Below are 27,797 nucleotides of genomic sequence, written 5' to 3'. Positions count from 1 at the left end.
GAAAAATGAATAAATTTTTAAAAAGTCAGTTGTGTGCTTGAAACGATAAAGGCACAAACAACTAAGGCAATGGAAACAGAAATGAAGCTGAAAGTATATAAGGAAGGAAAAAGCAATATGTTGCTCTTAAGTTGCTAAGTTGTGTCCAACTCTTTGTGACCCCACAAACTGCAGCCCTCCAGGTGCCTCTGTCCATGGAATTTTCCAGGTAAGAATACTGGAGTGGGTTACCATTTCCTTCTCCAGGAGATCTTCCCAATCCAGGGATCTCTTTTGTCTCCTACATTGGCAGATGGATTCTTTACCACTAGTGCTACCTGGGAAGCCCACAGAAGCAATATGGCATGACCACAAATGGTTATTGGAGATGGAAATGGCAACCCACTCCAGTATTCTCCCTTGGGAAATTTCATTGACAGAGAAGCCTGGTGGGCTACAGTCCATGGGGTTGCAAAGAATTGGACATGATTTAGTTACTAAACAACAATAACTAAATGGCTATGGTATGTGTCAGGAGAACAACTGGGGAATTAATGATGACATATCTCCAAGAAGAGAGCAACTCGAGAAAAAGACAAGATAAAGTTAGGGCATAAAATTGTACTTTGGTATGTCCTGTGATCACAACAATCATAAACCAGCCAGCCCTTTCTGACTAGAAATTTCACTGACATCAGGATCCAAAATGTTATGCACCCCCAAGTAATCAAAAGATGAGTTATGCTGTGTATATTCAATATTAGTCTTATGGAGGTAAAAAAAATAAAGTTTAAAATAGTAAAAAATACATTCTAACCTTTATCTCAGCAGAACATAAATCCAACAAAGCACCACTCTCCCCAGCTTCCTGCCTGATAGATGGTTCACATTCCCTCAATTTTTAAAACCACTGGGAAAGCATGTTCTGAGACCCTTGTGTATGTGTGTGTGTGTGCATGCACGTGTGCTCAGTCGCTTCAGTTATGTCCAACTCTATGTGACTCTATGGATTGTTTCCCATCAGGCTCCTCTGTCCATGAGGATTTTCCAGGCAAAAATACCGGAGTGGGTTGCCATATCCTCCTGCAGGGGATCTTCCTGACCCAGGAATGGAACCCATGTCTTCTGCATTGGCAGACAGATTCTTTACCACTGTGCCACCTGGGGAGATCCCTGCTGCTGCTACTGCTAAGTCGCTCCAGTCCTGTCTGACTCTGTGCAACCCCATAGACGGCAGCCCAACAGACTCCTCCATCTCTGGGATTCTCCAGGCAAGAGTACTGGAGTGGGTTGCCATTTCCTTCTCCAATGCGTGAAAATGAAAAGTGAAAGTGAAGTCACTCAGTCGTGCCCGACTCTTAGCGACCCCATGGACTGCAGCTCACCAGGCTCCTCCGTCCATGGGATTTTCCAGACAAGAGTACTGGAGTGGGTTGCCATTGCCTTCTCCAGAAAAGCAGCTGCTGCTGCTGCTAAGTCACTTCAGTCGTGTCCGACTCTTAGCGACCCCATAGAAAGCAGCCCACCAGGCTCTCCTGTCCCTGGGATTCTCCAGGCAAGAACACTGGAGTGGTTTGCCATTGCCTTCTCCAGGGGAGACCCCTATTAGTACCTAAAGAAAGAAGCAGAGATGGAAAGAACAGTAAAGGACAGAAGAGGTCTGAAAGAGAAAGGATGGCTGAGCAGTGAGCTCCACTGGCTCAGTATAGAAGCTGCAATCCCCACAGACCTCTGGAAACTTCAGTCCAACTCCCCTCTGCATTCTGAAAGCCTATCCATTCTGTCAGCCTAGCCAGGACAACAGAGAGAATATGTTTTAAATATGGATCAGGAAAAGCAGACATGTCACCATTTTTCACTTCTGGATGCCTTCCCATGATTCCTGAAAGGATTTCAGGGGATACTTTCTAAGAGGCTTGAGAGAGGAACTCCGAAACCCCCATCCACTTCTAGAACTCCCAGAGCACCCAGGGGATGACACAAAGAACAAAGTGACACTCTTTTCTTAAGGTAGCATGGCTTGGGAACCTGGGATTGAAAGAAAAGTTCATTCTTTTCAGTGCAGGACCTTGAATAAAGATCTAACTCTCCGCTGGACGCTGCTGCTGAAGGGACTGGCTAGTGCCGCACAGACACAGTCTCACAGCCACAGCCTGGCACTGTTTCCTCCAAAGCCTCACTGCCTAGCTGGCTGAGCAGTGACCTGGGAGAGGCTGGTATGCAGGGCTCAGCAGAAGGGGAGAAGGAACTTAGAAAACAGCTGAACGCTTCCGGTAAGTCTCCTCTGACAGTGACCAGAATGCAGCTTTGTCAATTAAAAATCTGTTAATCCTTGACTCAAATGCTCAACATTCCTCAGATTACCAAGACTTCGCAGAGGCAAGGACAATCATTTAAAAATAGCCCACGGGAGATGATAAATGGACGCTATTCCCACTCTGTGGCTGCCCTTTGCCAGCCTGCCCATGTTTTTTTTTTTTTTTTTTTTTCAGCATTGCCTTCCCTTGCTGATATTTCAGGAGAGAGGGAAGGGGGCATAATGAATAGCAGGGCTAGCCAGGATTCTTGGAGAAGTGCTATAGCTCACGACAAGACAGAAAGTGCAAAACATAAAAAACCCACTTTGTGTTTCAAAGATAAAGTAATTGTTCCCCAGAACATTCCGTGTTACAAATGAGCAGTGATAACCAGGAAATTAGACCTTCTCTCCTTGTTTGGATAAACCCAATTTAGTTGCTGATGGGTGGAGGGAGCAGAAGAGGGGATGTCCTTGAAGCAATGAATTCCTAGCTTTTTTCAGTTTCATTGTCAATTCCTCTATCAATGATGCAATCTTACAGTAACCACAAGATCTCTAGAGATCTGTAAAATATGAGACGTATCTCTCATTTAATTGTCTTTGTGGATGAGAGAGCAATATAAATTAACACTCAATTCCTTGCTTATAATATATGATAATGATTACAACCAGATATTAACTGCTCAAAGGAAAAGATTCAGAAGGAATGAGGTTTAGTTTTTTAAAGTTCCCACTATATCCTGCTTTAAATATGGCTTTTTTCTTCTATTTTTTGCTAATTACTGTATAGAGAATGTTAATCAATGGGCAAATCAAAGCAAAAAGGGGAGAAGGAACCATATTAGATGTTACTCAAATCGGCTTCTGATTAAGTTATTAACTTAGCATACACAACTTTAAAATTATAATAACCTAGTTCCAAGTTAAATAATTTGATTTAATTACTCCCATTTTTAAGTCAAAGGACATTTTAAAATATTTTGATACATAAACATTTTCTAGAAATATTCTTTATTATTTTGTACCCTTTAACTCCCCCTACACAAGTCATTTCTGAAACAGTTTCTTTTACTGATCATAAACTCTAATTTTCCCACTCCTTGTTCCTGATCGTTCATATCTTTGCCCTCTCCCAATGCCACCTTCTGATATATTTGGAAAGTCAAGGTGACCCCTATTTCTAATCAGTGTTAATCAATATGATTGAAAGCCTCCTGAAAAAGAGTCACTACAGATAAAGTGATTACTAAAATTTTCTCATTAGGGAAGGTGAGGCAAGGGCAGGCAGACAGAATCAAAGTGATCTGATGGGAGCACAGGACAGAGACTTGACAGGGACTCATCTCAAGGGGGAACACCAGGGCTGCTGGATGTGGGTCTGGGAACAGCCCAAGGCAGCCTTGGGCCCTCCCCTCAGCATGGTGGGGCCAGCTTGCTTGTTCTCCGGCTGTCAAGGTGATCCCATAGGACCACCGTTCTTTAAGCCCCGCCCACCCGACCCATTCACAGACAGTAACAAACAGATCAATAGGCGCCTCCAGAAGTACGTGCAGACAAGCAAAACCACCTATAAACCACTCTAGTGCAGTTTTAAACTCTTGGTTTCCAAATTCGCATTTTGTCTGAGCATAAACTGACTTTTAAGCATCAGAAAATATCTGTACATTTTTTTTTAAGGACATGAACATATTATCTACCTACCTTTCCGAAAACTAAAACACCGTTTGATTCTTCGGTATGTAGTTTTAGGAATGAAAGTAGTAGACGCCAAGGCACCTGAGGGGCGCTCCCCAGTATTTCGGTCTTCAGGCATCATACAGGCCAGAGTTCTGAACCCGGTTCAGGCTTCCTTTAAAACCTGCCTCTGGACGATCTCAGGACTCCACAGCCACTCTGCCTCATGCTTGTTAGGTTTGAAGCGCGGTTTCCTAGAACTTGAAGATTTTGATCAGCCAGGTCCTGGATGGGGGACAAGTTACCCCCTCTTATTTACTTCTTTTTTGGCCCCCCAAAATAATAATTTCCTTTTCTCTTGCCTAATCCCGAGAGTTCTGGAGGCTGTTTCTTTTTAAAGTTTCTGCAGACATTCCAAAATGCCACAGCAAAAAGAACCACAGCAAGCAAGCTGCACCTCCCATTCAGACAGCAGGATTGTTAAATTTTTTTATTTTTTAATTGAGAACTGGCTTCTCAGCTGGAACTGGGGGGGTACTGAGGTTCCTCTGGAAAGGTCAGCAAATAGCCATGAGCCGGGGGCAAGAGGAACAATGACCACAAGGCCCCTGAGGGATATACTTCAGGACCGTCCTTGCCGGCTCCTTTCATCTGAGCAAAAGGGGAGGCTGATAATGGCACCTTCTCCAGAAGGCATTTCGATGCATGAGAGATTCTTTTCAAAAAACTCCCTTGGTCCTTTTACAGTACCCCTCAGCCTTTGATGCTCTCGGCGGGCTTCTCCCTTCTGTCTTTAAACTCCCGGGGCTCTCCAGGGAACCACCACGTCAGAACAGTCCCAGTGCCCCGTTCCAGGAAGGCTCCTCGGAGGATCCCTGTTGGAGGCAGCTGCTCAGGGAGCTTTTCCTCCCCCTTGTCCCGCTCCTGGTCCCCTTTTCTCAGTGAGAGCTGGGCGGGAGCTGGCAGGGCTGCAGCCGCCCTTTCCGCGCCGTGGCTGCGGCTGCCGTCAGTGCCCGTGGTCACATGCAGCAGGTGCAGTCACAACAGTGCGAGGGGGAGGAGGGAAATGCCACGCGGCCGTGTGAACCCCTGGTTTCTTCCTCTGACTTTGCCGCTGCCTCCCCTGGCCGGTCTATTCCTCTACATACCTTCACAGCTGGCTGCCTCAGCCCCAAACCATCCCCACCAGGGGTCAACTTTTTGACCTTTCCTTTCTGCATTTATTCCATTCCTACACAAGATTTTTTTTTTCCAGGTACTTTGCCACTGAATCTATTTGTGAGTGCCGATCTCAATGTGCATATCATTAAAACCTATGGGTGTAGGGACTTCCCTGGAGGCACAGTGGTTGAGACTCACCTTTCAACCCAGGGGGTTTGGGTCCCATCCCTGGGCAGCGAACTAGGATCCCACATGCCTTGTGGCCAAAAAAACAGAGAACATAAATAACAGAAGCGATATGGTAACAAAGCCAGTGAAGACTTTAAAAATGGTCCATATTAAAAAAAAAACTTTAAAAAAAGCAAAAAATATGTGTGTTTATATACACGTGTGTGTGAAACAGAAAAATATTCAAGACATAGCAACAAGGAATCTGCAAGTATAACCACAAAACAAGTTAACTCCTTTACATATATATATATTTATTTATAACTAAAACGGGTTCTTATGTGTGTTTATACATTTAAATATTTATTTCTCTGGCTGTGGTTTGAAAATTGATCCTGTTTTTATATTTCCCCAGCTCTTGCATGCACCCACTTAACCCCAGCCCCGACGTCTACCAACCTCCTTGGTCCTAGTCACTGAACAATTGACTGGCTAGGTTAATCATTCATCCACCTGGCTGTTCCATGAGCAGATTGGGAATGCGAGTGCTTTAACCCCAACTGACCCCTCAGGCCTCTGGGTGCCTTCTGAGCCTTTCAGCAGGAGTGTTAAAACAGCTGTGAGGAATACTACACAAAGGTCCTCCCTTGAGAAACTTCATCACCATTACTCTGATGAGCATGCCCAGATAGGAGAACTTCTGTTGGAAATCGTTATTATTTCTGTCCCATGGTTCAAACGTTGTTTTTGTTTTCCCTGTCACAGCAGGATGCTAGGAAAATAAGGAACTGTGACATACATAACTCTGTCCACCAAGACAGTGGCAGTGCTGGAGGGAGGCACCTTGGTGACTGAAAACATCTCTCCTCTGAGCCTTGGTATGGAGGGAATGCATGTAATCACAGGACTTTGGAGTTGGACTGAATCTTAGTTGAAACATTTTTCTCCAGTGTTATTTCACAAGTATGGAAACTAGAGGTGGGAGTAACACCACTTATGGGAAATGACACAGTGGTCTGTGTCAGAGGCAGGACCACAGAGCTACTTAATTAACCCCTGCTTGCCCACGTGCTAGTTATTCATCATGAGGATTACATTCAGTATTTTTACTGCCTTGATACATCTCTGACTCAAGGCTTTTCGTAAGGAGACAGAAATATACAGGAAGAACCGTTTTTAGTTAGTAGCTAAAATTAGGCTCTGCATTCAGGTCTAATGAACAACTAATGGAATTCTCACTCTCCCCAGATCCCAGGCTGGGTACCTCCATATACACTGCCTCAAAAACAGTGAAAAAGGAACCCAGAGAAAAAAAGACAAAAACAAACCAACATGACAAAAACAAAACCCTAAAGTTTTCCAAAGTTAAATTCATGTTTTGACATCGCAACTTTTGGATTTGACTTTTAAGCAGATACCATGTACTTCTCAGTGAGCATTATGAATAGGGAAGCAACTGTTTATCGGGGGAAGTTAATCAGGTAACAGAAACCGGAGGTATCTAGATTCAATATTGAACTAGGTTATCAGGTTTGGTTGTTAAGAGAGGATGTCTCCTTTTTGCATTTCCACTGGTTCCTTTCCTTCATCTCAGTATTCATCATAAGTTTGTTGTATTTCATAGGAAGAAACACCAAAGTCTATATTTTATGATTTTCACTTAGTTTTTAATTTCTAAATATTGAAAAGCAAGGCAACTTCCTCAGGTGTTGCCTATATTTTAATTAAAAGTCCAATATAAAAACCATAAATAAGAAATATTTTACATGGATAAACAACCCGAACAAGATAAGCTCCAGGGCCTCATGAAAAACTGTAACTTTAAAAACAAAGGCTGTCAAACTGCAGTTATAGACACTGAATTGTCATAATTGCTTTTCATTGGAGAATACATTTCCCTTTCCTATCTTCATCATAGAATCCAAGATCATTAATCCCAAATAAACACCTGTTGGCTTCCAATCTCCTTCCCACTGCTCAAAGATTGTTGCTGTCATTGGTTAAATGGCATCCATAAAGACTTTTGGAAGGTGACTTTCCACCCTGATTTATCATAGTCTATGTAGTACCTTTGGATGCATCTTCAATATATTGCAAAGAAGACATTTCATTGTCTATAATTGCAGTTCCCCCATCCCAGCCCTAAGCAGTCAGTAATCTACTTTCTGTCTCTATAGATTTCTCTGTCCTGTACTTTCATATAAATAGGACTATAGTTCAGCAGTAAAGATTTGGCCTGTAATGCAGGAGACGCAAGAGATGCAGGTTTGATCCCCAGGTTGAGAAGATCTCCTGGAGAAAGGCATGGCAACCCACACTAGTATTCTTGCCTGGAAAATTTCACGGACAAAGAAGCCTGCTGGGCTGTGGTCCATAGTGTTGCAAAGAGTTGGACATGACTAAAGCAACTGAGCATGCACACACATACACATACAGCTCCTTCTGACTGGCTTCTTCCTCCTAGCATGGTTTCAAGATTCAATTGCACTGTAGCAGGTATCAATACCTCATTCTTTCTATGGTTGACTAATCCATTGTTTGAACATACCACTTTCTGTTTATCCATTAGTGCATTTCCACTTTTTGGCATTTAGGAATAATGCTGCTATAAATATTGATGTACAAGCTTCCCAGGTGGCACAATGGTAAAAAATCTGCCTGCCAATGCATGAGACACAGGAGATTTAGGTTTGATCCCTGGGTCAGGAAGATCTCCTGGAGTAGGAAATGGCAACCCACTCTATATTCTTGCCTAGAAAATCCCATGGACAGAGAAGCCTAGTGGGCTATGGTCCATGGGGTCACAAAGAATCGGACGCAAATGAACGACTGAGTACACCAATACTGACGTACAATTTTCCGTGTGGACATACATTTTCATTTCTTTTGGGTATATACCTAAGATTACAAATGTTGGGCCATATGGTAACTCTATGTTTAATCATTGAGGAACTGCCCAAGTTTTCCAAAACAGCTACATTTTACATTCCCAACAGGAATATAGGGAGGTTTCTATTTCTCCGCATCCTCACCAATACTTGTTATTATTGAACTTACTGATTCCAGCAATCCTACCGTGTATGAAACAATATCTCATTGTGCTTTTGATTTTTATTTCCTTGATGACTAATAATGCTGTGCATCTTTTCATGTGCTTATTTGGATATTTGTATGTTTTCCTTGCAGAAATGTTTATTCAGAGTCTTTGCCCATTTTTAAATTAATTCTAATTGAGTCAAAATTTTGATTTGTCTTTAGTTTTGAGCTGTAAGAGTTATATATATATTCTGGATACAAGTGCAAAATCAGATTTATGATCTGGAAATACTTCCTCCCATTCTATGGGTTGTCTTTTCACTTACTTGATGGCATTAATTCAGATTTTTTTGAAGGACTCAACTATACTCATTCTACTTATCACACTTTTAAACACTCTTGTTTTTTATGTACTGAATAATATACTATCAATAAAACAGGGACGTGTAATTGTGGGCTTCCCAGGGGGTGCTAGTGGCAAAGAACGTGCTTGCCAATGCAGGAGACATAAGAGACGCTGGTTTGATTCCTGGGTTGGGAAGATCCCCTGGGGGAGGGCATGGCAATCCACTCTGGTATTCTTGCCTAGAGAGTTCCATGGACAGCAGAACCTGGTGGGCTACAGTCCATAGGGTCACAGAGAGTCAGACATGATTGCAGAGACTTAGCACACGGTCCCACAGTGAAAGTAACAGGTCACACTATTGTGTAATAAAGCAGGAAGCTCACTAGTCAGAAGACACAAGGTTTCTTCCTACTTATATTATTCATGATATGACACTTGAAAGTCATTCTTTCTCACTGGGTCTTAATGACCTAATTTACAAAATGTGAGGTTGAACTAATGGAGTGATTTTAAAATATTCTTAATCAGTGAAAAACTCAACTTATTTTCAAGGAAGTACTAAGTAGAACTCCTAGGATAAAGGAATTCTCAGTCACATAAATTTATTGTTTATTGCCCAAATTTATAATATTTCTTTAAAAATCAATCAGTAAGTATAGAGGAGCCATATTAATACAAACACTTGAAACAAGATTTTTGGTGACATTTGCAACCTTCTATCGGGATCAGCATCAGTTTGGTTCTGCATTCTGTAATAACTTTAGAAAATTCTGACTTTAAGATGAGTCACAAAAGATTTCTTGCAAACTGAATGAGTAAGAGCTTGGTGTGCAATCTCTTAACACTCTTCAATTAAACAAAGAGGGCAAGAGAAGATTTATTCTTCAGACTATTGTTTCTATTCTAAGTGCTCTATGTTAAAATAGATCTCTTTAAAAGTAAATTTGAATCAAGCATTTGCAAAATTTTTGAAGCATATCCCATAGGATAAAGAATGTAAACCAATCAACTGCTAGAGTTCCAGGTTCATAAATTTGAAGATTAATACTTAAGAACCAAGATCATTTGTGATACCCCTGTGCTGACAGGACTTCTTGTGGCCACTGATCTGGTGAAGTAAACTGGATCTCATTCGTTTTCCTTAAGAAAAGGACAGATGGAAGAGGAGGAAAGGGAGAAAGTAACACACTTGATGGAAATAATCCCCCAATAAAAGTACCATTTTCTACAGATATTAAGAATCCTCCTGAACTCAGGAGCCCCCAAAATCTGATAATGGAGGGAGAAGACGGTCTTTAGAAACAACACAAACTTTGAAAATACATATCCTTAGTATTCCCCATAAATCCTTGACCCTGAAGGTAACAGCACATGTATCTCTCATGAATAATCATGAAGACCCCTCTGCTAAGACACCGGGATGGAGTCCTAGCCCACCAGCCTCTTCAAACATTTTGAAGTCACTTATTAGCCATTTTAGTATATGAATAGGGTGACCATACAAATTGCCATCCAAACTAGGACACCATGAGAGTGAGAGGTAGCACTGTCAATAATTAGCCTAGGACAACAGTTGTAAACCACACTGTTACCAGGCAAACTGGGATGAAAGGTCAACCTCTCCTTTTCCCACATCATTGTTGCTAAATGACCAACAATTTTCAGACATGTACCACCGCTTTTATAAAATATCAACATATCTTCCATGCAAGTTCACTATTTTTACTTTAACCTAACTTTTCAACTTTTTTAACTAAATTTTTGAAGTTATTTTAAAATATAATGAGGTCAGTCATTAAGAAGCATCTGATATGTTAAGGGAAAAACATTTCACGTCTGAATTCAGGGTGCTGACAATACACAAAAGAGAATATAAAATAAATACAAAAGTTGCAGTTGCTTTATTAAATATGCATTTGATTTATGCCATCTATTTTAACTACATCAACATAAAATAATTAGGTTTTACCGTCTTAGAAATACATGTTAGTTATAGATGAATATTTTGGGGTCCTTATTTATTTGGTTCCATTTACTGAACTTTCTCTTGAAATATGTTTTTCTGTTTATATCATTTTATTTTATAATACTTGACAGAAAATATCACATCTTTTATCTTTCCTTCCCTCTTTTAGCTCTGTTCATAGCACCATAAACCTTATTCTTCAAATACGTATTCTTTACACTGTATAAATAATATTTAAAAAAAAAAACACATTATCAAACCCAGAAATGCTTTCCTGATTTAAAAGATTTTTTTTTTAACTCTGTTAATTAGCAGATTCTCATTTAATGCTTTGCTACTTCTGTTTGATACCACCGTGCATCTGGGAACTGAAATCTCATCCAAAACTAACAGTCAAAATGTTTTTTTGTCCTGTATCTACATGCAATTAACTAATCCACATTTATGGTATCAGGGTCATATATATTGTTAGTACAATATAAAAAGGAACAATCTAAAATAAAAGAAAAATATTATATCTTTTTATAATTCAAAGTATTCATGAAAGAAATTTGGTTACTAATGATATTTGATCCAAATTCCCAGGTGGTGCTGGTGGTAGAGAACCTGCCTGCCAATGCAGAAGACATGAGACATGGGTTCGATCCCTGGGTTGGGATGATCCCCTGGAGTAGGAAATGGCACCCCCACTCCAATATTCTTGCCCGGAATATCCCATGGACAGAGGAACCTGGTGGACTACAGTCCATGGGGTCGCAAAAGAGTCGGACACCATTGAAGCTACTCAGCACACACGCAGCATCTAGAAGTTACTTAGATATGTGTCTAAAAATAAATCAGTAGTCTACTACTTACTTTAACATTCATTCATGTGAAAATAGGAGTTGATAGTGACACTGGCTTGGGGAAAGGATGAACAGGTTTGGCCAACCTTCCTGTTTTTCCATGATTTTAAAATCTGCTCACCTCCTCCAAACGGTCCCCAGATGACTCGGCGGATGGACTTGACCCAGTCTTCCATATCATTCTGGGTGCTCGCCATAAGGAGATAGCTCTCATGATTGGCTGTCATTCGATCTCGATCGCCTCCTGTAAAAAGACAGGAGCAGTTACACATGAGTGTGTGCTCAGCCAAGTTTCCTCATCAGCTGCCTCCGATGAATCCCTGAAACATAAACTGTACCTAATGCAGCTAGCACTAGGTTCTACCCAATGAATTGAAAATATTTACCATGGTTTCAGCATGGGGGAAAAAAAAGAATCTGCTTAAAAGGGAAAGGCTCTTATGTTTCCAAGAGAAAGCCAGCAAACAAATGTCATTCCCCAAACAAAGCCTAGCTTTTTGTCCTAGCAACAGCCCATAGGCCTGCATTAACTCATAATCCAGTCTATTCACACTGCACTGCTGAATAAGGAAAAATAGCAATAGCAAAATGAAAGATGGAGAAGTGGTCCACAGAGCCTGAGCTTTCATTCCAAGCAAGAACTGAATGGTCTGCCTTTGCTCGGCATACACAGGGAGGCCACCAGGACATCATGGTTGAGAACAAGAGTCCAGGAGAGGGAAAGAGCCACATGTGAAAATCTGACCCAGAGGTCTCGCCTCTATTTTACTGTGCTGGAAAGGGGAGCCTCTTCTCCTTGATCACACTTTCAGGGGAACAGACAAAAGACGACAGAAGCCTGGCCAGTCACAACGGCCAAATCAACATCCCAAATGGCCCTCCCACCTAAGAGTGAGCAGTTAACTCCTTGCTTGTTTTTGTGCAGGTGCTAAGTTTTATCTGACTCTTTGCAATCCCATGAACTGCAGCATGTCAGGCTTTCCTGTCCTTCAATATCTCCCGGAGTTTGCTCAAACTCATGTCCACTGAGTTGGTGATGCCCTTCAACCATCTCATCCTCTTCGCCCCCTTCTCTTTCTGCCTTCAATCTTTCCCAGCATTAGGGTTTTTCAGTGACTTGGCTCTTTGCATCATGTGGCCAAAGAAAAGCTTTAGCTTCAGCATCAGTCCTTCCAATGACTATTCAGGGTTGCTTTCCTTTAGGATTGACTGGTTTGATCTCCTTGCTGTCCAAGGGACCCTCAAGAGTCTTCTCCAAACCACAGTTCAAAAGCATCAATTCTTTGGCTCTCAGCCTTCTTTATGGTCCAATTCTCACATCCATACATAACTGCTTGTTGGTTTCTCTTATTTCCTCCTCCCCCTCCCGGAAAGACAACACATACACTTTGAAACCTGTATAATCTCTGAAATCAATCTTGAAATGCTAGTGGTCTCTGAAACATTTTTATGCTTAAAGGAGTATTTCTGAAAACAAGTATCTGAGACTGAACAGCTTCACTCTCTTTACTCATGACTAGCATTGTTCACAGAAGGAATAATTAAGAAATTGGATCACTAAATACTTAATTCTGAATTCTGATAATATGTTAGTATTATTTGATTTCTAAGGTGGTCAAACTATCTATGCACAATTTAATTTTCATGAAGTGCTGGAAAGGTGTAGCCTTGGTTTGGATGCATTCATACCCAGTGTTTTATTTGTTTGAGACATTGTTGTCATTTGTTTGTAAGTGATCAGAGCAGATACCAACTGTTTTAATTCACAGCCCTTTAGTTCTGAGAGCTGGCTATCACACGTTGCAATTGAAGGAGCTCAAAAACAGCTCCTTTATGAGAAGCTTGAGGCTCCAATTTACAAGTCCCACCACTCCTTATTCTTGCACATCCAGCCTCATTTGCAAAGCTCCAAAAACTCTAGAATTTGAGTTTGTGTTCTCTGAATTTTATACAAATGTCCTAGGTTGGAAATATGACGTTTCTAGCATGATGCAAGTTAACAGAACAGGTGAGAGGTTAGAGAAATGAAATAACTTTAAGCCAATCAGTAGAAATGCCAGCATTGGTGTTTTACATTTCAATACAATTGAATTAGGGGGTGGGGAGGGTGAGGGACAACATCCAATCAATTTCCTAAAGTTTATAAATCTCTTGAATAAACAAGAGGAGCCTTTTCACTTTGAAGAGAACAGCTCACTATTAGGGAAACAATGACCCTCTTACACTTCTAGGTCTATCCTAGGTCAATCCTCATACTTGTATCTGAAATAGTATAGGTTCAGAATATCAGAGAAAACCCTGCTGAAACCGCAGTTATATTTTCTATTAGCAGTGTATCTTCTGGGAAATCACATAACTTCTGGAAACTCAGTATTTTTAGTCATGCTTTAGAAATAATAGTCTCTAATAAATTTTTTGTGAAAATCAAATGAAACGAAGTTAAAATACTAGTACTGTTAGGCTGAAAGAGAAATTCTGAAAATATTCATTCATTCTAATTTAACTGCCTCCTGTATCTACAAATGCAAAAAGGACATAGTACATCTAATCTGACCTCAGAGATATACACGTCGAGTATGCTACTAAGGGCTTAGGAACAATTAGTCAGTAATACACATACACAGGAGGAGGCTTTTTTTTTTTTTTTTTAGAAGGCTGTCTTTCTTTGATACATAACACTGCACATTAAAATTGTATACTGTACATGTAGGAAAATTTGCTAAGTCACTTCAGTCGTGCCTGACTCTCTGTGACCCCATGGACTGTAGCCCGCCAGGCTCCTCTGTCCATGAGCTTCTCCAAGCAAGAATACTGGAGTTGGTTGTCAAGCCCTTCTCTAGGGGATCTTCCCTGTAGGAAAATCTACCACACATTAATATGCATATGCATGACTGTGTGACGTAAGTAGCAGAAAGAACTAAATGACAAAAGAAAAAGATGCTTCATTTGGCATGGCATAGTACTAAAACTTTATTCTGTATCTGATCCACTCATAAAAAACATTACCATTTTGAAATCAAAATATTTTAATTATTGTCTTTGCCTGGAGGATGCTTAGCAATTCAGACAGCAATATCCTGCTGTGTCACGCCCAACCCTGGCAGAGACAGGCCTAATAATGAAAGTGAGCGACAGCCACTGGAGTGTTTCTGCCTGAAAACAGCGGGAAAAAAAGAGAATGATAAGCACTACAGGCCATTATCCCCTGACTTTTCATTTGATTCTCTATCTCTGCCAACGATGTTGTGTGTCTGACCCTGAATCTCATTTTGACTGTCAATCACAAATATAAAATCCCACCTGTGAATTTCACCCATGGATATAGATCTCGATTCTTCAGTTGAATTAGCAGAAGAAGGGGAAGAAGATTTAGAAAGACTTTTCTCTATGGGTCTCAGTGGAAATAAAAGACTCATTGCTAAGAATGTGATTAAAACAATTGGAGACATTTATATAGATATGAACTAAATTCTCTGCACTAAAGGTATGTAATTTCTAACTGGAGAAGCCATCTGTTCCTAATTCATGATCCTTCAGTTCTGAGAGTACGGTCTTCTGAGAGTACACAGTTCTGGTATGGTGCCTTGCAATTGCAGGGACTCAAAGACAATTTATTAAATGTATGATTTGATAAATGAATAAGCTCAATGTTGACTTTCAAGGATTTGGATCAAGTTTCACTCTTAATGTTCCATTTAACTATTTAACCTAAAATTCTTTCAAAAGGTAAAATTTTAAACTGTATCCTTAAGTAACTATCACCAGAGTGATAGTAGCCTACCAGGCTCCTCTGTCCACGGGATTTTCCAGGCAAGAGTACTGGAGTGGGGTGCCATTGCCTTCTCCAGATAGGATTATAGTCATCTTCAATCCATGTATATGTGTATATATGGATATATATTATAATATAACCAGTATATATTTTCCATTTGTAAACTCTGCTTGAACATGAATATCTATACAGTGCTATTTTTATTTTTTAAAACTCCCTTTTAGATATTAACTTGGATTGGTAGCAATGCTTTGGTGTTAGTGTTAACACTTCAAGCATTTGATTTTAAATTAACCAAGTAGGTCACATAATTCAATTTTACTCGTTTATATGTAATTGAAAGTATGTATACATTTCATTGGGATCTTCTGTATATTTGCATTTAATATGAAGTTTTTCCTTCCCCAAAATAAAATAATTGGCATGATTAACTTTTGCAAAAATTAAAAAGTAGATTAAGAAAAAGCTTAATGTAAAATTCAAGTGTATGTGTGCGTGTGTGTGAGTCGCTTAGTCGTGTCCAACTCTTTGTGACCCCATGGACTATAGCACATCAGACTCCTCTGGGATTTTTTCCAGGCAAGAATACTGGAGTGGGCTGCCAATTCCTTCTCCAATGGATCTTTACTACCCAGAGATAGAACCCACATCTCCTATGTCTCTTGTATTACAGGTGGATTCTTTACTTAACCCTGAGCCATGGGGGAAGGCCAAAGTAGATGTACAGTTATTCAATAAATAAATACAAATATTTACTACATGGAAACTTCAACCCCTCTTATATGACAAAATAATAATTTAAAAGATAATACTTTTGACGAAAACCTCTGCAAAGATTTTAAATATTTAAGAGAAATATTGGGAATGGTATACTGAGATATATATGCTCACTGTTGATGGGAATATGGATAATATTCCTTATGATGAAATCACTAAAATTAAGATTTTGAAGAATATTTATTAATATGAACCTTTAATACACAAGAGAATGTACAAATTATATAGATACACATATGATATCTCTATTTTCAATAGATAGAAAGCCAGATAAATAAGATACTAGATTGAAACACACGATAATTTTAATGATGATTATCTGTGAATGCTAGGATTGGAAAATTTTTGCTCTCTTTTGGTGCTTTTCTGTATTTTCCAGATGTTCAGCTACGTATTATTTTATCATCAGAAAGAAATTATTGCAAAGAAGAAATGATAAGAATTGTATGCTCATGAAAGCATTAATCAGCAAAAATCCCAGGTGAGCTGGAAGGTAATTATGACTAACTTCATTCAGTGCTGCTTAAAATGGTTCAATTTTGAACTTTCAGAATTCTCAGTAGCTTATTTACCTGTAACCTCTTTCCTCTTTCCCAAAATACATCCTTGAGTACATTCCCAAGAGAGGATTTGAGACAGCAGACCAGCATTGCTCAAAGTACAGGCTGTATCATGTAACTAGGACTTTCTCAGTAAAATAGGCTGCTACCTTTCTTAAAGACAATATTTAAAGAAATATTTCGCTGAATTTATTGTGTGGAAATTTCCAAAAGCAGTCACCAAAGTAGGTTATTATCCCTTGGAGAATTAACTGTAAATTGTTAAAATTATGAACTTAAAAGCAAAATGATCAGAAGTGAAATATTATATGTGTATCAGCTCAAGTAAACAAACTTTTAAAAATACACAGTGAACTACTTGTTTCTGTTTAAACTTTAAAACAACTTGCTCATGGGAAACATTTGGGTTCAGTTTCCAGGCAGAGTTCATGGTACAGACCTGAGGACATTTCAGTGAACACCTCTGATACTGTTAATAATTTCAAGGGCAAAATGTTTCCTCATTCCCAATTACAGATCAGTTCAGACTGAGACCTAGTTACTACCAATTTAATTAGAGCTTACAGAAAATATTTAAGTGTTTCAAGTAGGGTTATTAATTTTTACACATATGACTCCAAGGTCTTAATTTTTTAAGCATTATTTTCTTCAACACTTAGTCTGAGTCTTCAGTAGTAGAACTTTAATGATAAATTGCAAGATAAAAAGTAAATTATGAAGCACATCAGTGGAAAGTTACTGAAATAGAAAAACATTTCTTCCCTTTTATGGAGAATGACATTTGGAAAACAACCAGTGTCCTGTGAACTACAAGCAACAAATTGTAGGTTTCTATGGATACAGTCATCTCAATAAACAACAACAACAAAATAATAAAATAGCATGTAATTTACAAAATAAGGCCAGAAAACAAATTGACCTCACATTCAATATCCTTTTCATTTTTTCATGGGTACTATAGAGACATTGTTCTCTGAAAATTAAGAGTTTTGGTATGCTTTACTAATCATAATTTTTACAAGTATTTTTTCCTCCAAGGTTAATTTCAAAAATATCAGAGTGGCAAAATTTCAATGCATTTTGTCAACAGAAACTTTGCATTAATCTTTAATGAGATTTAAAAAATTTTAATACTCTTAAACAAGAAAATGAGAATTAATTAAAGGCTGAAGGCTGTACCATCACTCTGTAGTCTGCTGTCAGGACACGGCAAACACATTACTAAATGTCTTACATTATAATATAATTAATGTGACATTTTAATTTCATGACTACTTTATAATACTGTTTTACATACTTCTTATACTCCTTACTAGATCATATTCTCTTTGGAAGAAGGAATCATCCTATCGTATATAGCTACATTATGTGTAAGCTGAAAACAGCTGTAAACGCACATTTATTAACCAACTATGATTGGTACTTATTATTTATGGTACATTTCTAAAATTTTCTAATAATACTTATAAATGATTTATTTTGAGAGTCTGTCTATACTTGGCTAGTTGCTGTTGTTCAGTCACAAAGTCATGTCCGACTTTTTGCAGCCCTACAGACTGCAGCACACCAAGCCACCCTGTCCTTCACTATCTCCTGGAATTTGCTCAAATTCATGTTCATTGAGTCTGTGGTATCTAACCATCTCATCCTCTGTCATCCCCTTTTCCTTTTTGCCTTCAATTTTTCCCAGCTTTAAGGTCTTTCCCAGTGAGTTGGCTCTTTGCATCAGGTGGCCAAAGTATTGGAGCTTCAGCTTCAGCATCAGTCCTTCCAGTGAATATTCAGGGTTGATTTTCCTTAGGATTGACTGGTTTGATCTCCTTGCTGTGCAAGGGACTCTCAAGTGTCTGTCTTCAGCATATTTCTAAAGTATCAATTCTTCAGCACTCAGCCTTCTTTATGGTCCAACTCTCACAGCCATCCATGACTACTGGAAAAAACATAGCTTTGACTAGATGGACCTTTGTCAGTAAGGTGATGCCTCTGCTTTTTAATATGCTGTCTAGGTTTGTCATAGTTTTCCTTCCAAGGAGCAAGCGTCTTTAATTTCATGGCTGCAGTCACCATCTGCAGTGACTTTGGAGCCCAAGAAAATAAAATTTGTCATTGCTGCCACTTTTCCCCCTTTTGTTTGCTGTGAGGTGATGGGACCAGATGCCATGGTCCTAGTTTTGTTTTCTTTTTAAATGTCGAGTTTTAACCCAGCTGTTTCACTCTCCTCTTTCACCTTCATCAAGAGGCTCTTTAGTTCCTTTTTGCTTTCTGTCATTAGGGTGGTATCATCTATATATCTGAGGTTATCGATATCTCTCCCTGCAATCTTGATTCCAGTTTGTGATTCATCCAGCCTGGCATTTTGCATGATGTACTCTGCATATAAGTTAAATAAGCAGGGTGACAATATACAGCATTGATGTACTCCTTTCCCAATTTGGAACCAGTTTGTTGTTCTGTGTCTGGTTCTAGCTATTGCTTCTTGACCTGCATGCAGGTTCTCAGGAGGCAGGTAAGTTGGTCTGCTATTCCCATCTCTTTAAGAATTTTCCACATTTTGTTGTGTGGATACATAATTAAAGGCTTTAGCATAGTCAATGAAGCAGAAATAGCTCTTTTCCTGAAATTCCCTTGCTTTCTCTATGATCCAACGGATGTTGCAATTTGATCTCTAATTCCTCTGCCTTTCACAAATCCAAAGGGTACATCTGGGAGTTCTTGGTTCAAGTACTGTTGAAGCCAAGTTTGAAAGATTTCGAGCATAACCTTACTTGCATGTAAAATGAGTGCAATTGTCCAGTAGTCTGAAATTCTGTGACATTGTCCTTCTTTGGGATTGGAATGAAAACTGACCTTTTCCAGTACTATGGCCACTGCTGGGTTTTCCAAATTTGCTGACATATTGAATACAACACTTTAACAGCATCGTCTTTTAGGATTTTAAATAACTAGCCTGGAATTCCATCACCTGCTAGCTTTGTTTGTAGTAATGTTTCCTAAGGCCTACTTGACTTCACACTCCAGGATGTTTGGCTCTAGGTGAGTGATCACACCATCATTATCCGGCTACAGATATAGAAAGCATTGACCTAAAAATTCTATACCGTACAAATGATTTCTGATTATCTTTCTACAGGCTTCACTCTAAGAAATGTCCAAATATGTGACTATCAGAGCAAAAGTGATGCCTGGATCAAATTGCAAAGACAGATATGTGCTTATGAAGAAGTACTGAAAAGTGGTTAAGAGTTAAGACAGAGAAGCCAGATTCAAGTTCAAATTACTCACTGACTAGCTATGAGATCCCTCAGCTTTAACTGAGGGTGATGAGTACCTGCTTCTTAGCATTATTGTGAATTAATTGGGTAAGTAACACCACAAAATATGTTGTATAGTGCTTGGGACATAGAATACCCTGCTGCTGTAACTGCCATGTATCATTGCATGCCTGCTTAGCCATGTTCGACTCTTTGTGACCCTATGGACTGTAGCCTGCTAGACTCCTCTATCCATGGGATTTCCCAGCAAGAATACTGGAGTGGTTGCCATTTCCTTCTCCAGGGGATCTTCCATGATCCAGGATTTGAACCTGCATCTCCTGCGTCTCTTGCACTGGCCGGCAGATTCTTTACCAACTGCACTAGCTGGGAAGCCCCACTGCCATGTAAAATTCAAACACAAAGTTTTTTGATAAATTAACTAAATATTTATAATTTGAATCCTTTAAAATGCAGGAAAGTAGCTTACTTTTGAAAAGTATACATATATTCTGACTAAAGCTATGTCAAAGCTACAGTTTTTCCAGTAGTCATGTACGGATGTGAGAGCTGGACAATAAAAAAGGCTGAGCACCGAAGAATTGATGCCTTAGTACTGTGGTATCGGAGAAGACTCTTGAGAGTCCCTTGGGCAGCAAAGAGATCAAATCAGTCAATCCTAAAGGAAATTAACCCTGAATATTCACTGGAAGGACTGATGCTGAAGCTGAAGCTCCAATACATTGGCCACCTGATGCGAAAACTGACTGATGGAAAAGATCCTGATGAGGGAAAGACTGAAGGCAGGAGAAGAAGGGGATGACAGAGGATGAGATGGCTGGATGGCATCACCAACTCAGTGGACATGAGTTTGCGCAGAATCTGGGAGATGGTGAAGAATAGAGAAGCCTGGCATGCTGCAGTCCATGGGGTCGGAAAGAGTCAGGAATGACTGAGGGACTGAACAACAAAGCTTACTTTTGAAAAAAATTATATTTATATGTATATATATATATATTCCAACTATACTTAAGGGAAGTCCTTTTATAGGAAAGTAACCATTGATTTATCTTTTAAGGAAATGTTAATTTTCATATTGGTCATGTTTTAAAAGTACAATTGTGATACATTTATTTTCAAATGATTAAATTAAAATTTTAAAAACTTAAATAGACACAGTTCATATTTCCTCTAATTTTCTACATTTCTTGGACTCATTCTTTCAAAAACCTACTATTTGTGCTGAGGACATTAACTATAAAAAGTGATACAATTTTTTACATTTTGGGTAGCTGTTTTCCAGATTGCACTGAGCAGTCAATAGAAGCCGAATTTAAATCCAACAATATATTTTGACTCACTTCTGTCAAAGATTCAGGATCTAGTCACTTTCTTCACAGTATCTAATTAAATTATGCTGATGAAAACCGAGAATTTAAAGTAGAACATTTCTTTAGAAGAACCAAAATATGTACACGTTTGCCTTTTAATTTAGCTTGGCTTACTTTGGGAGATCAATGAATTAAAAATCTTATCTGATTGACATAGAAGGCATGCAACGCAACGAGAATAAATGACATGTATATTCGGATCAGAGTTACTCTGACAGTGGTGATACAGATGGAAGTTACAAATGAAAGCAAGTCCTGATGCAATAATCTACAAGTTGTAGCAAATGAAATGCCATTCACCATTTAAAAAGCAAGGCAGAGAGGTTTCGCCTTGAATGAATCTAAAATGAAAAGTGTTCTTCAGTAGGAAGGTCCCTTAACAGTATAATTGATGACTTTAATATGGGGAATATTGGGAAATTTTGGAGAAATGTTTTGGAGTTATATTGAATTTTATATTCCATATGAACATAACAATAAACTTTTTATTGCAGCATTTCTCAAAGTGTAATGAAACTCGTATCTGTCCAAGAGAATAATAGGAAACAACTGAGAACTCGTTAGACATGCGAATACTTGGTCCCAAGCCCAACTGAATGAGAAACAGTGGTGGTGGGACCCAGTAACCTGTGTTTTCAGGTGCTTGCCAGAAGATTTTGATGCACCATAAAGTTTAAAGAAATCAACCATGAATAGTCATCAGAAAGACTGATACTGAAGCTGAAAATCCAACACTTTGGCCACCTGATGCAAAAAGCTGACTCATTGGAAAAGACCCTGATGCTGGGAAAGATGGAGGGCAAAAGGAGAAGGAGGCAGCAGAGGATGAGAAGGTTAGACAGCATCACCAACTCAATGGACGTGAGTTTGAGCCAACTCCGGGTGATAGTGGAGGACAGGGGAGCCCGGAGTGCTGCACTCCATGGGACTGCAAAGAGCCAGACATGACTTAGTGACTGAACAACAAGAGATTTGTTATAACAGGCAGAACTTACAATTTTAGAATTGATGCGTTTCAACTGCATTCATTGTATTAGCTTGCATCCATGTCTCATTCTTTCATTGACAGCCATTAAGCCAGAAAGTGTTAAGCTTTAAAGCTATGAATCATATAACTTATCTAATTGCTTATTTGCATTGTAAATGATTAATACTCTGCAACTAGTTTTGCAAGGACCTGTCTTTCAAGTTGGAATTAGAGTCTATCAAATTTGTGGGCCTCATGCATTAAAGATTCTATGCTTTTATCAGAGTAAACATTAGAGCATTTATTTTTGCACTTGAATACAGATTCATTTTCCTCTTTTCTTGGTTCTCAGAGTCTGAAGAATGAAACAGAACATTGAATTTGGGGAGACATACCATTTTTGAAAATCTAGATTAGAAACTTGAAAAATTATAAAAAGCCTCTCATCCTGTTGTTTAGTCGCTCAGTTGTGTCTGACTCTTTTGTGACCTGGTGGACTGTTGCCCACCAGGCTCCTCTGTCCATGGGATTCTCCAGGCAAGAATACTGGAGTGGGTGACCATTTCCTCCTCCAGGGGATCTTCCTGACCCAGGGATCCAACTCAAATATCTGCATCTTCTGCATTACAGGCAGATTCTTTACTGCTGAGCCATGGGTAAGCACCACCCCCCACCAAATCCTCTCATATCCTACTGCTTTTATCATTTTTGAATAGTGCAAAAATGCAGGATGAATAATATTATGACAATTTCAAGGTAAATTACCTTTATCTCCTGATTTTACTTGGTTTCTACAACTACTCTGAGAAATAAAACAGAACATTCATTCATTTATTCAATTAATGTTGATCGAGCAACTGTACCGTGTCACTCTTCTGAGGATATAGCAGGGAACAAAACAGAGGGAAAGATCTGGACTGAAGATACAGATTTGGAAGTCATCAATGTGATAATATAAAAAGACATAGACCTGGATGAGGTCCCCAGGGAATACTGTAGCTAGACTAGAGCAAAAAAGTTCAAGTGAGCTCCAACTTTTAGAGATTAAGACAAGGAATCAGATTGAGATGATGGGAAGAGAAACAAGAGAGGTTGAGTAAAGAAAGTGATCAGGTGAGTCAGATGTTGTCGAGGGCATTCAAGAAGATGAAGAGTTAAGTACAGACCACTAAATTAGGGGAAGCAGGGGTCACAGATTAGATAGCATGGAGCTTATCGGTGACCTTGAAAGACTGACTGGGCCAACACAAATAAAATCATCATTGGAATGTGTTCATCAGATCATGGAAGAAATTGACATGTACAAACTGCTATATTTAAAATAGATAACCAGAGAATTCTCTGGTTGTCCAGTGGTCAGGACTCTGGGCTTTCATTGCCAGGAAGCTGGGTTGAGTCTTTGATAAGGGAAATAAGATTCCATAATCCAGTGGTATGCCCATATATAAATAAATAAATAATGAGGTAACCAACAAGGACCTACTGTATGGCAGCACAGGGAACTCTGCTCAGTATTCTGAAATAACCTAAATGGGAAAAGAATTAGAAAAAGAAAGTCCAGGTGGTTCAGTGGTAAAGAATCTGCCTGCCAGTGCAGGAGACACAAGAGACATGGGTTTGATCCTTGAGTCAGGAAGATCTTCTGGAGAAGGAAATGGCAATAAACTCCAGTATTCTTGCCTGGAGAATTCCATGGACAGAGGAGCCTGGTGGGCTACAGTCCATTAGAGTCGCAAAGATTTGGACATGACCGAGGAACTAACACTATGGGAGACAGAACACAGAAATGGCCAATATAAACAAGTCTCCTAGGCATTTTAATGTATAGAGGAGCAGAGAAATAGGGGTGGTGATGGATGAGAAGGGGCGTTGTAAAGGGATTTAAAAGGAGAAATATTTCAGAATATTATATTCTTACTGGAATTATTCACTGGAGAGGGAAAATTGATGATGTAACAGAGAAGAGGTTTAAAGACTCATCTATATTTCTTTAAAGCTGTGTTCAAAATTTCTCATCATCTCTATGACAAACTCTAGGTCCATCCACATCTCTACAAATCCCAGTTTCATTCCTTTTAGTGGCTGATAACATTGTGTCGGGTATTATGTACCACACTGTCTTTATCCACTCATCTGTCCATGGACATTTAGGTTGCTTTCATGTCCTGGCTATTGTAAACAGTGCTGCAGCGAACACTGGGGTGCATGCGTCCTTTTGAGTTATGGTTTTCTCAGAGTGCATGCCCAGTAGTGGGACTCTTGGGTCATATGATAGTTCTGTTTTTTAGTTTCCTAAGGAATTTCCATACTCTTCTCCATAGTGGCTGTATAGAGTGAAATAAGTCAGAAAGAGAAAAATAAATGATATATTAACGCACATAGGTGGAATCTAGAAAATGGTACAGATAAACCTAACTGCAGGGCAGGAAGAGAGATGTAGATGTAGAGAACAGAGGTATAGACACGGAGGTGGGAGGAGGAGTGGGGTGAGTTGGGAGATTGGGACTGACATATATGCACTGCCATGTGTGAAACACCTAACTAATGGGAGCCTGCTTACAGCACAGGGAGCTCAGCGCCGCTCTGTGCTGACCTAGACGGGTGGAACGGGGATGGGGGTGGGGGAAGGTGGGAAGGTGTCCAAGAGGGAAGGGATATATGTACACAAATATCTGATTCACTTCATTGTACACTGCAAACTAACACAACATTGTAAAGCAACTACACTCCAATAAATGAAATTAAAAATTTCTCACTCTTTATGAATCTTTAATAAGGTTTGAAAATTGATATAATGAATTTTCCCTCAAAGTGTATTAATTTCAAAATATATAAAACATCTAGGAGAGAACCCCTGAAAGAAAAAGAAGAGACAGAGTAGCTGTTTTTCTCACATCTCTGCCTGAGAGCAGCATAAGGACGTTATGCGGAAAAGTCATTTTTTAAAGTTAAATTTTACTATTTTTATTTGAACACAATTTTCAGCATATTTGCTCAATAGGAAATTTCTGGCAACTTAATTGGGATAATATTCTTTATACTCTATTAGTTTTAATTGCCACAGATGCTAATTGCCCAGCTTTACATAGCAGCAATTACATAAAATGTGTTTTTATATAAACAAAAGAATTGATATGTTAAAATGCTATGATGCATAACTCAAAATTAAATTATTTCACTCAACAAATGACAACTAGTAATCATTGTGATAGTGTAAAATTAAGACTAACTCTTTGATTTAGGTTTCAATGTTGTTCTCTTGAGCAGCTAAAATTAACTTTGTGATCAGAAGAGCTCAACTGCACACTGTGCTTTATTTCCCACAGTTTATGAATTTTCTGTTTTCATGAGTTTCCATGTATATATGCTTGGGAGGGTAAGATAAAAAATTTGTCTTAAGAATCTGGAATTTGAACTTAGGCTTTCAGGTAAAGACACTACTTCAAATGCACACATTTGTATAATGTGTCAAAAGCCTAAACAGACAAGATCATTTGTATTCTAAAACTATTATCACTTCCACTGGCAAGGATACCTGGGAATAATTTCCTAACTCACTTGATATAAATATTTTTGTTGTTGCTTAGTCGCTCAGTCATGTTCAACTCATAAGCAGTGAAAATTTTTAATTCCAGAGAATTTGAAAGGAAATTCAACTTTTTGAAATGTGTAAGACTGAATTACTATGAAGTCTTGCCTGCAAGGAGTCTCCATGGACTGTAGCCCACCAGGCTTCTCTATCCATGGGATTCTCCAAGCAAGAATCCTGGAGTGGGTTGACATTTCCTTCTCCAGGGGATCTTCCTGACCCAGGAACTGAACCCACATCTCCTGCACTGCAGGCAGATTCTTTACCACTGAGCCATAAATATATTACACATTAATTCTATAATTTCCTCAAGTTTAAGCAGTTTCCACAATGAATGATGAAAAGACTCTGTATGTTTACACAGTGTCTGGGGTTAGGGGTGTCACCTAATTGTCCCATTCTAATTAAAGTAATTCCATGATCCTACAGAAGGAGTAGGGACAGAAGGATACATATTGCTCCCAAACTGACTACAGACATAGGAGTTTCTAGAAAGCATACTCTTCCATATCTGCTTCTTAATCCAAATTTAGAATGGCTAACACTATCAGAAGGTCTATGCAACACAGAATTTCATTTTTAGTTTTCATATTGGTGACATGAACACATTTTAGGATGATTTCTTTCAAAATAAACACATATGAATATACTCATAACTGCATTCAGGTTGATTATAGATCATTTGATCTATTCTTTAAAATTTAACTCCTTGTAGGCAAGACTTCATAGTAATTCAGTCTTACACATTTCAAAAAGTTGAATTTCCTTTCAAATTCTCTGGAATTAAAAATTTTCACTACTTATGATAGGTTGAAAGTGAAAGTTGCTCAGTCATGTCTGACTCTTTGTGACCCCATGGACTGTCATGGAATTCTCCAGGCCAAAATACTGGAGTGGGTAGCCTTTCCCTTCTCCAGGGGATCTCCCCAACCCAGGGATCAAACCCAGGTCTCCCGAATTGCAGGTGGATTCTTTACCAGCTGAGCCACAAGGGAAGCCCAAGAATACTGGAGAGGGTAGCCTATCCCTTCTCCAGTGGATCTTCCCAACCCAAGAATTGAACCAGGGTCTCCTGCATTGCAGGCAGATTCTTTACCAACTAAGCTATCAGAGAAGCCCTATGATAGGTCAGTGCATCAGTTTTCAGTATAATCAAATATAATGAGCATTACAGTCAGGTAGGAAATTTTATTATTAAAGGAAGGTGTAGGATCACTGCAAAGTAAATCAGTTGGTGAAGAGATGATTTAAAGCCAAGCAGAAGGCAATGGCACCCCACTCCAGTACTCTTGCCTGGAAAATCCCATGGGCGGAGGAGCCTGGTAGGCTGCAGTCCATGGGGTTGCTAAGAGTCAGACACGACTGAGCAACTTCACTTTCACTTTTCACTTTCATGCACTGGAGAAGGAAATGGCAACCCACTCCAGTGTTCTTGCCTGGAGAATCCCAGGGACCGGGGAGCCTGGTGGGCTGCCGTCTCTGGGGTCGCACAGAGTCGGACATGACTGAAGCAACTTAGCAGCAGCAGCAGCAGATACGTACTGGCGGAGTTTAACTAACTTCAGAATTTTTGAAAGAAAAATATTTATGGAATCTAAATGCTTAAATATAATAGGTTGGCAAGTATTCATTATCTACTTGGAAAGATTTTGGTAGATCTCTATGACTGCCTTGGGAGGTGACAGAAGTATTAATTACTAATGAGAATTAAATATATTGTACAATTTAAAATGATACAGGGATTTCAAGTAGTATCTTTTGTTATTGTTCAGTCTCTCAGTCATGTCCTGACTCTTTGACAATGTTTATTTCAGTTCAGTTCAGTTCAGTTGCTCAGTCGTGTCCGACTCCTTGCGACCCCATGAAGGGCCGCAGAAATCTAATCTGTCAAATTCATGTTTATTGAGCTTTAAGCAAAAACATATAAAAGTTATTTTTAATCATAACATAATTTACTAGATTTATATGTAAAATAGGAAAAACTGGAACTACAATTGAAGGCTCAGAAAACTCTAG

General features: G+C 39.1%; 1 protein-coding gene across 9 annotated transcripts in view; it reads right to left on the bottom strand.

Moving 5' to 3' along the window:
- Positions 1-27,797, bottom strand: part of ARHGAP24 (Rho GTPase activating protein 24) — an 881,574-nt gene that overhangs the window by 60,946 nt on the left and 792,831 nt on the right. For 8 of the 9 annotated variants that reach the window (XM_024993366.2, XM_005208198.3, XM_059887611.1 and 5 more), the window contains 1 exon segment: positions 11,596-11,718. In XM_024993366.2, coding sequence (XP_024849134.1) covers positions 11,596-11,718 — 123 coding nt within the window. 9 annotated transcript variants of the gene reach the window in all.

The sequence above is a fragment of the Bos taurus genome, chromosome 6, assembly GCF_002263795.3.
Source record: "Bos taurus isolate L1 Dominette 01449 registration number 42190680 breed Hereford chromosome 6, ARS-UCD2.0, whole genome shotgun sequence".
Taxonomy (NCBI): Eukaryota; Metazoa; Chordata; class Mammalia; order Artiodactyla; family Bovidae; genus Bos; species Bos taurus.
The sequence above is the reverse complement of the archived record's forward strand: the minus strand, read 5'-3'. Positions and strand labels throughout refer to the sequence as shown.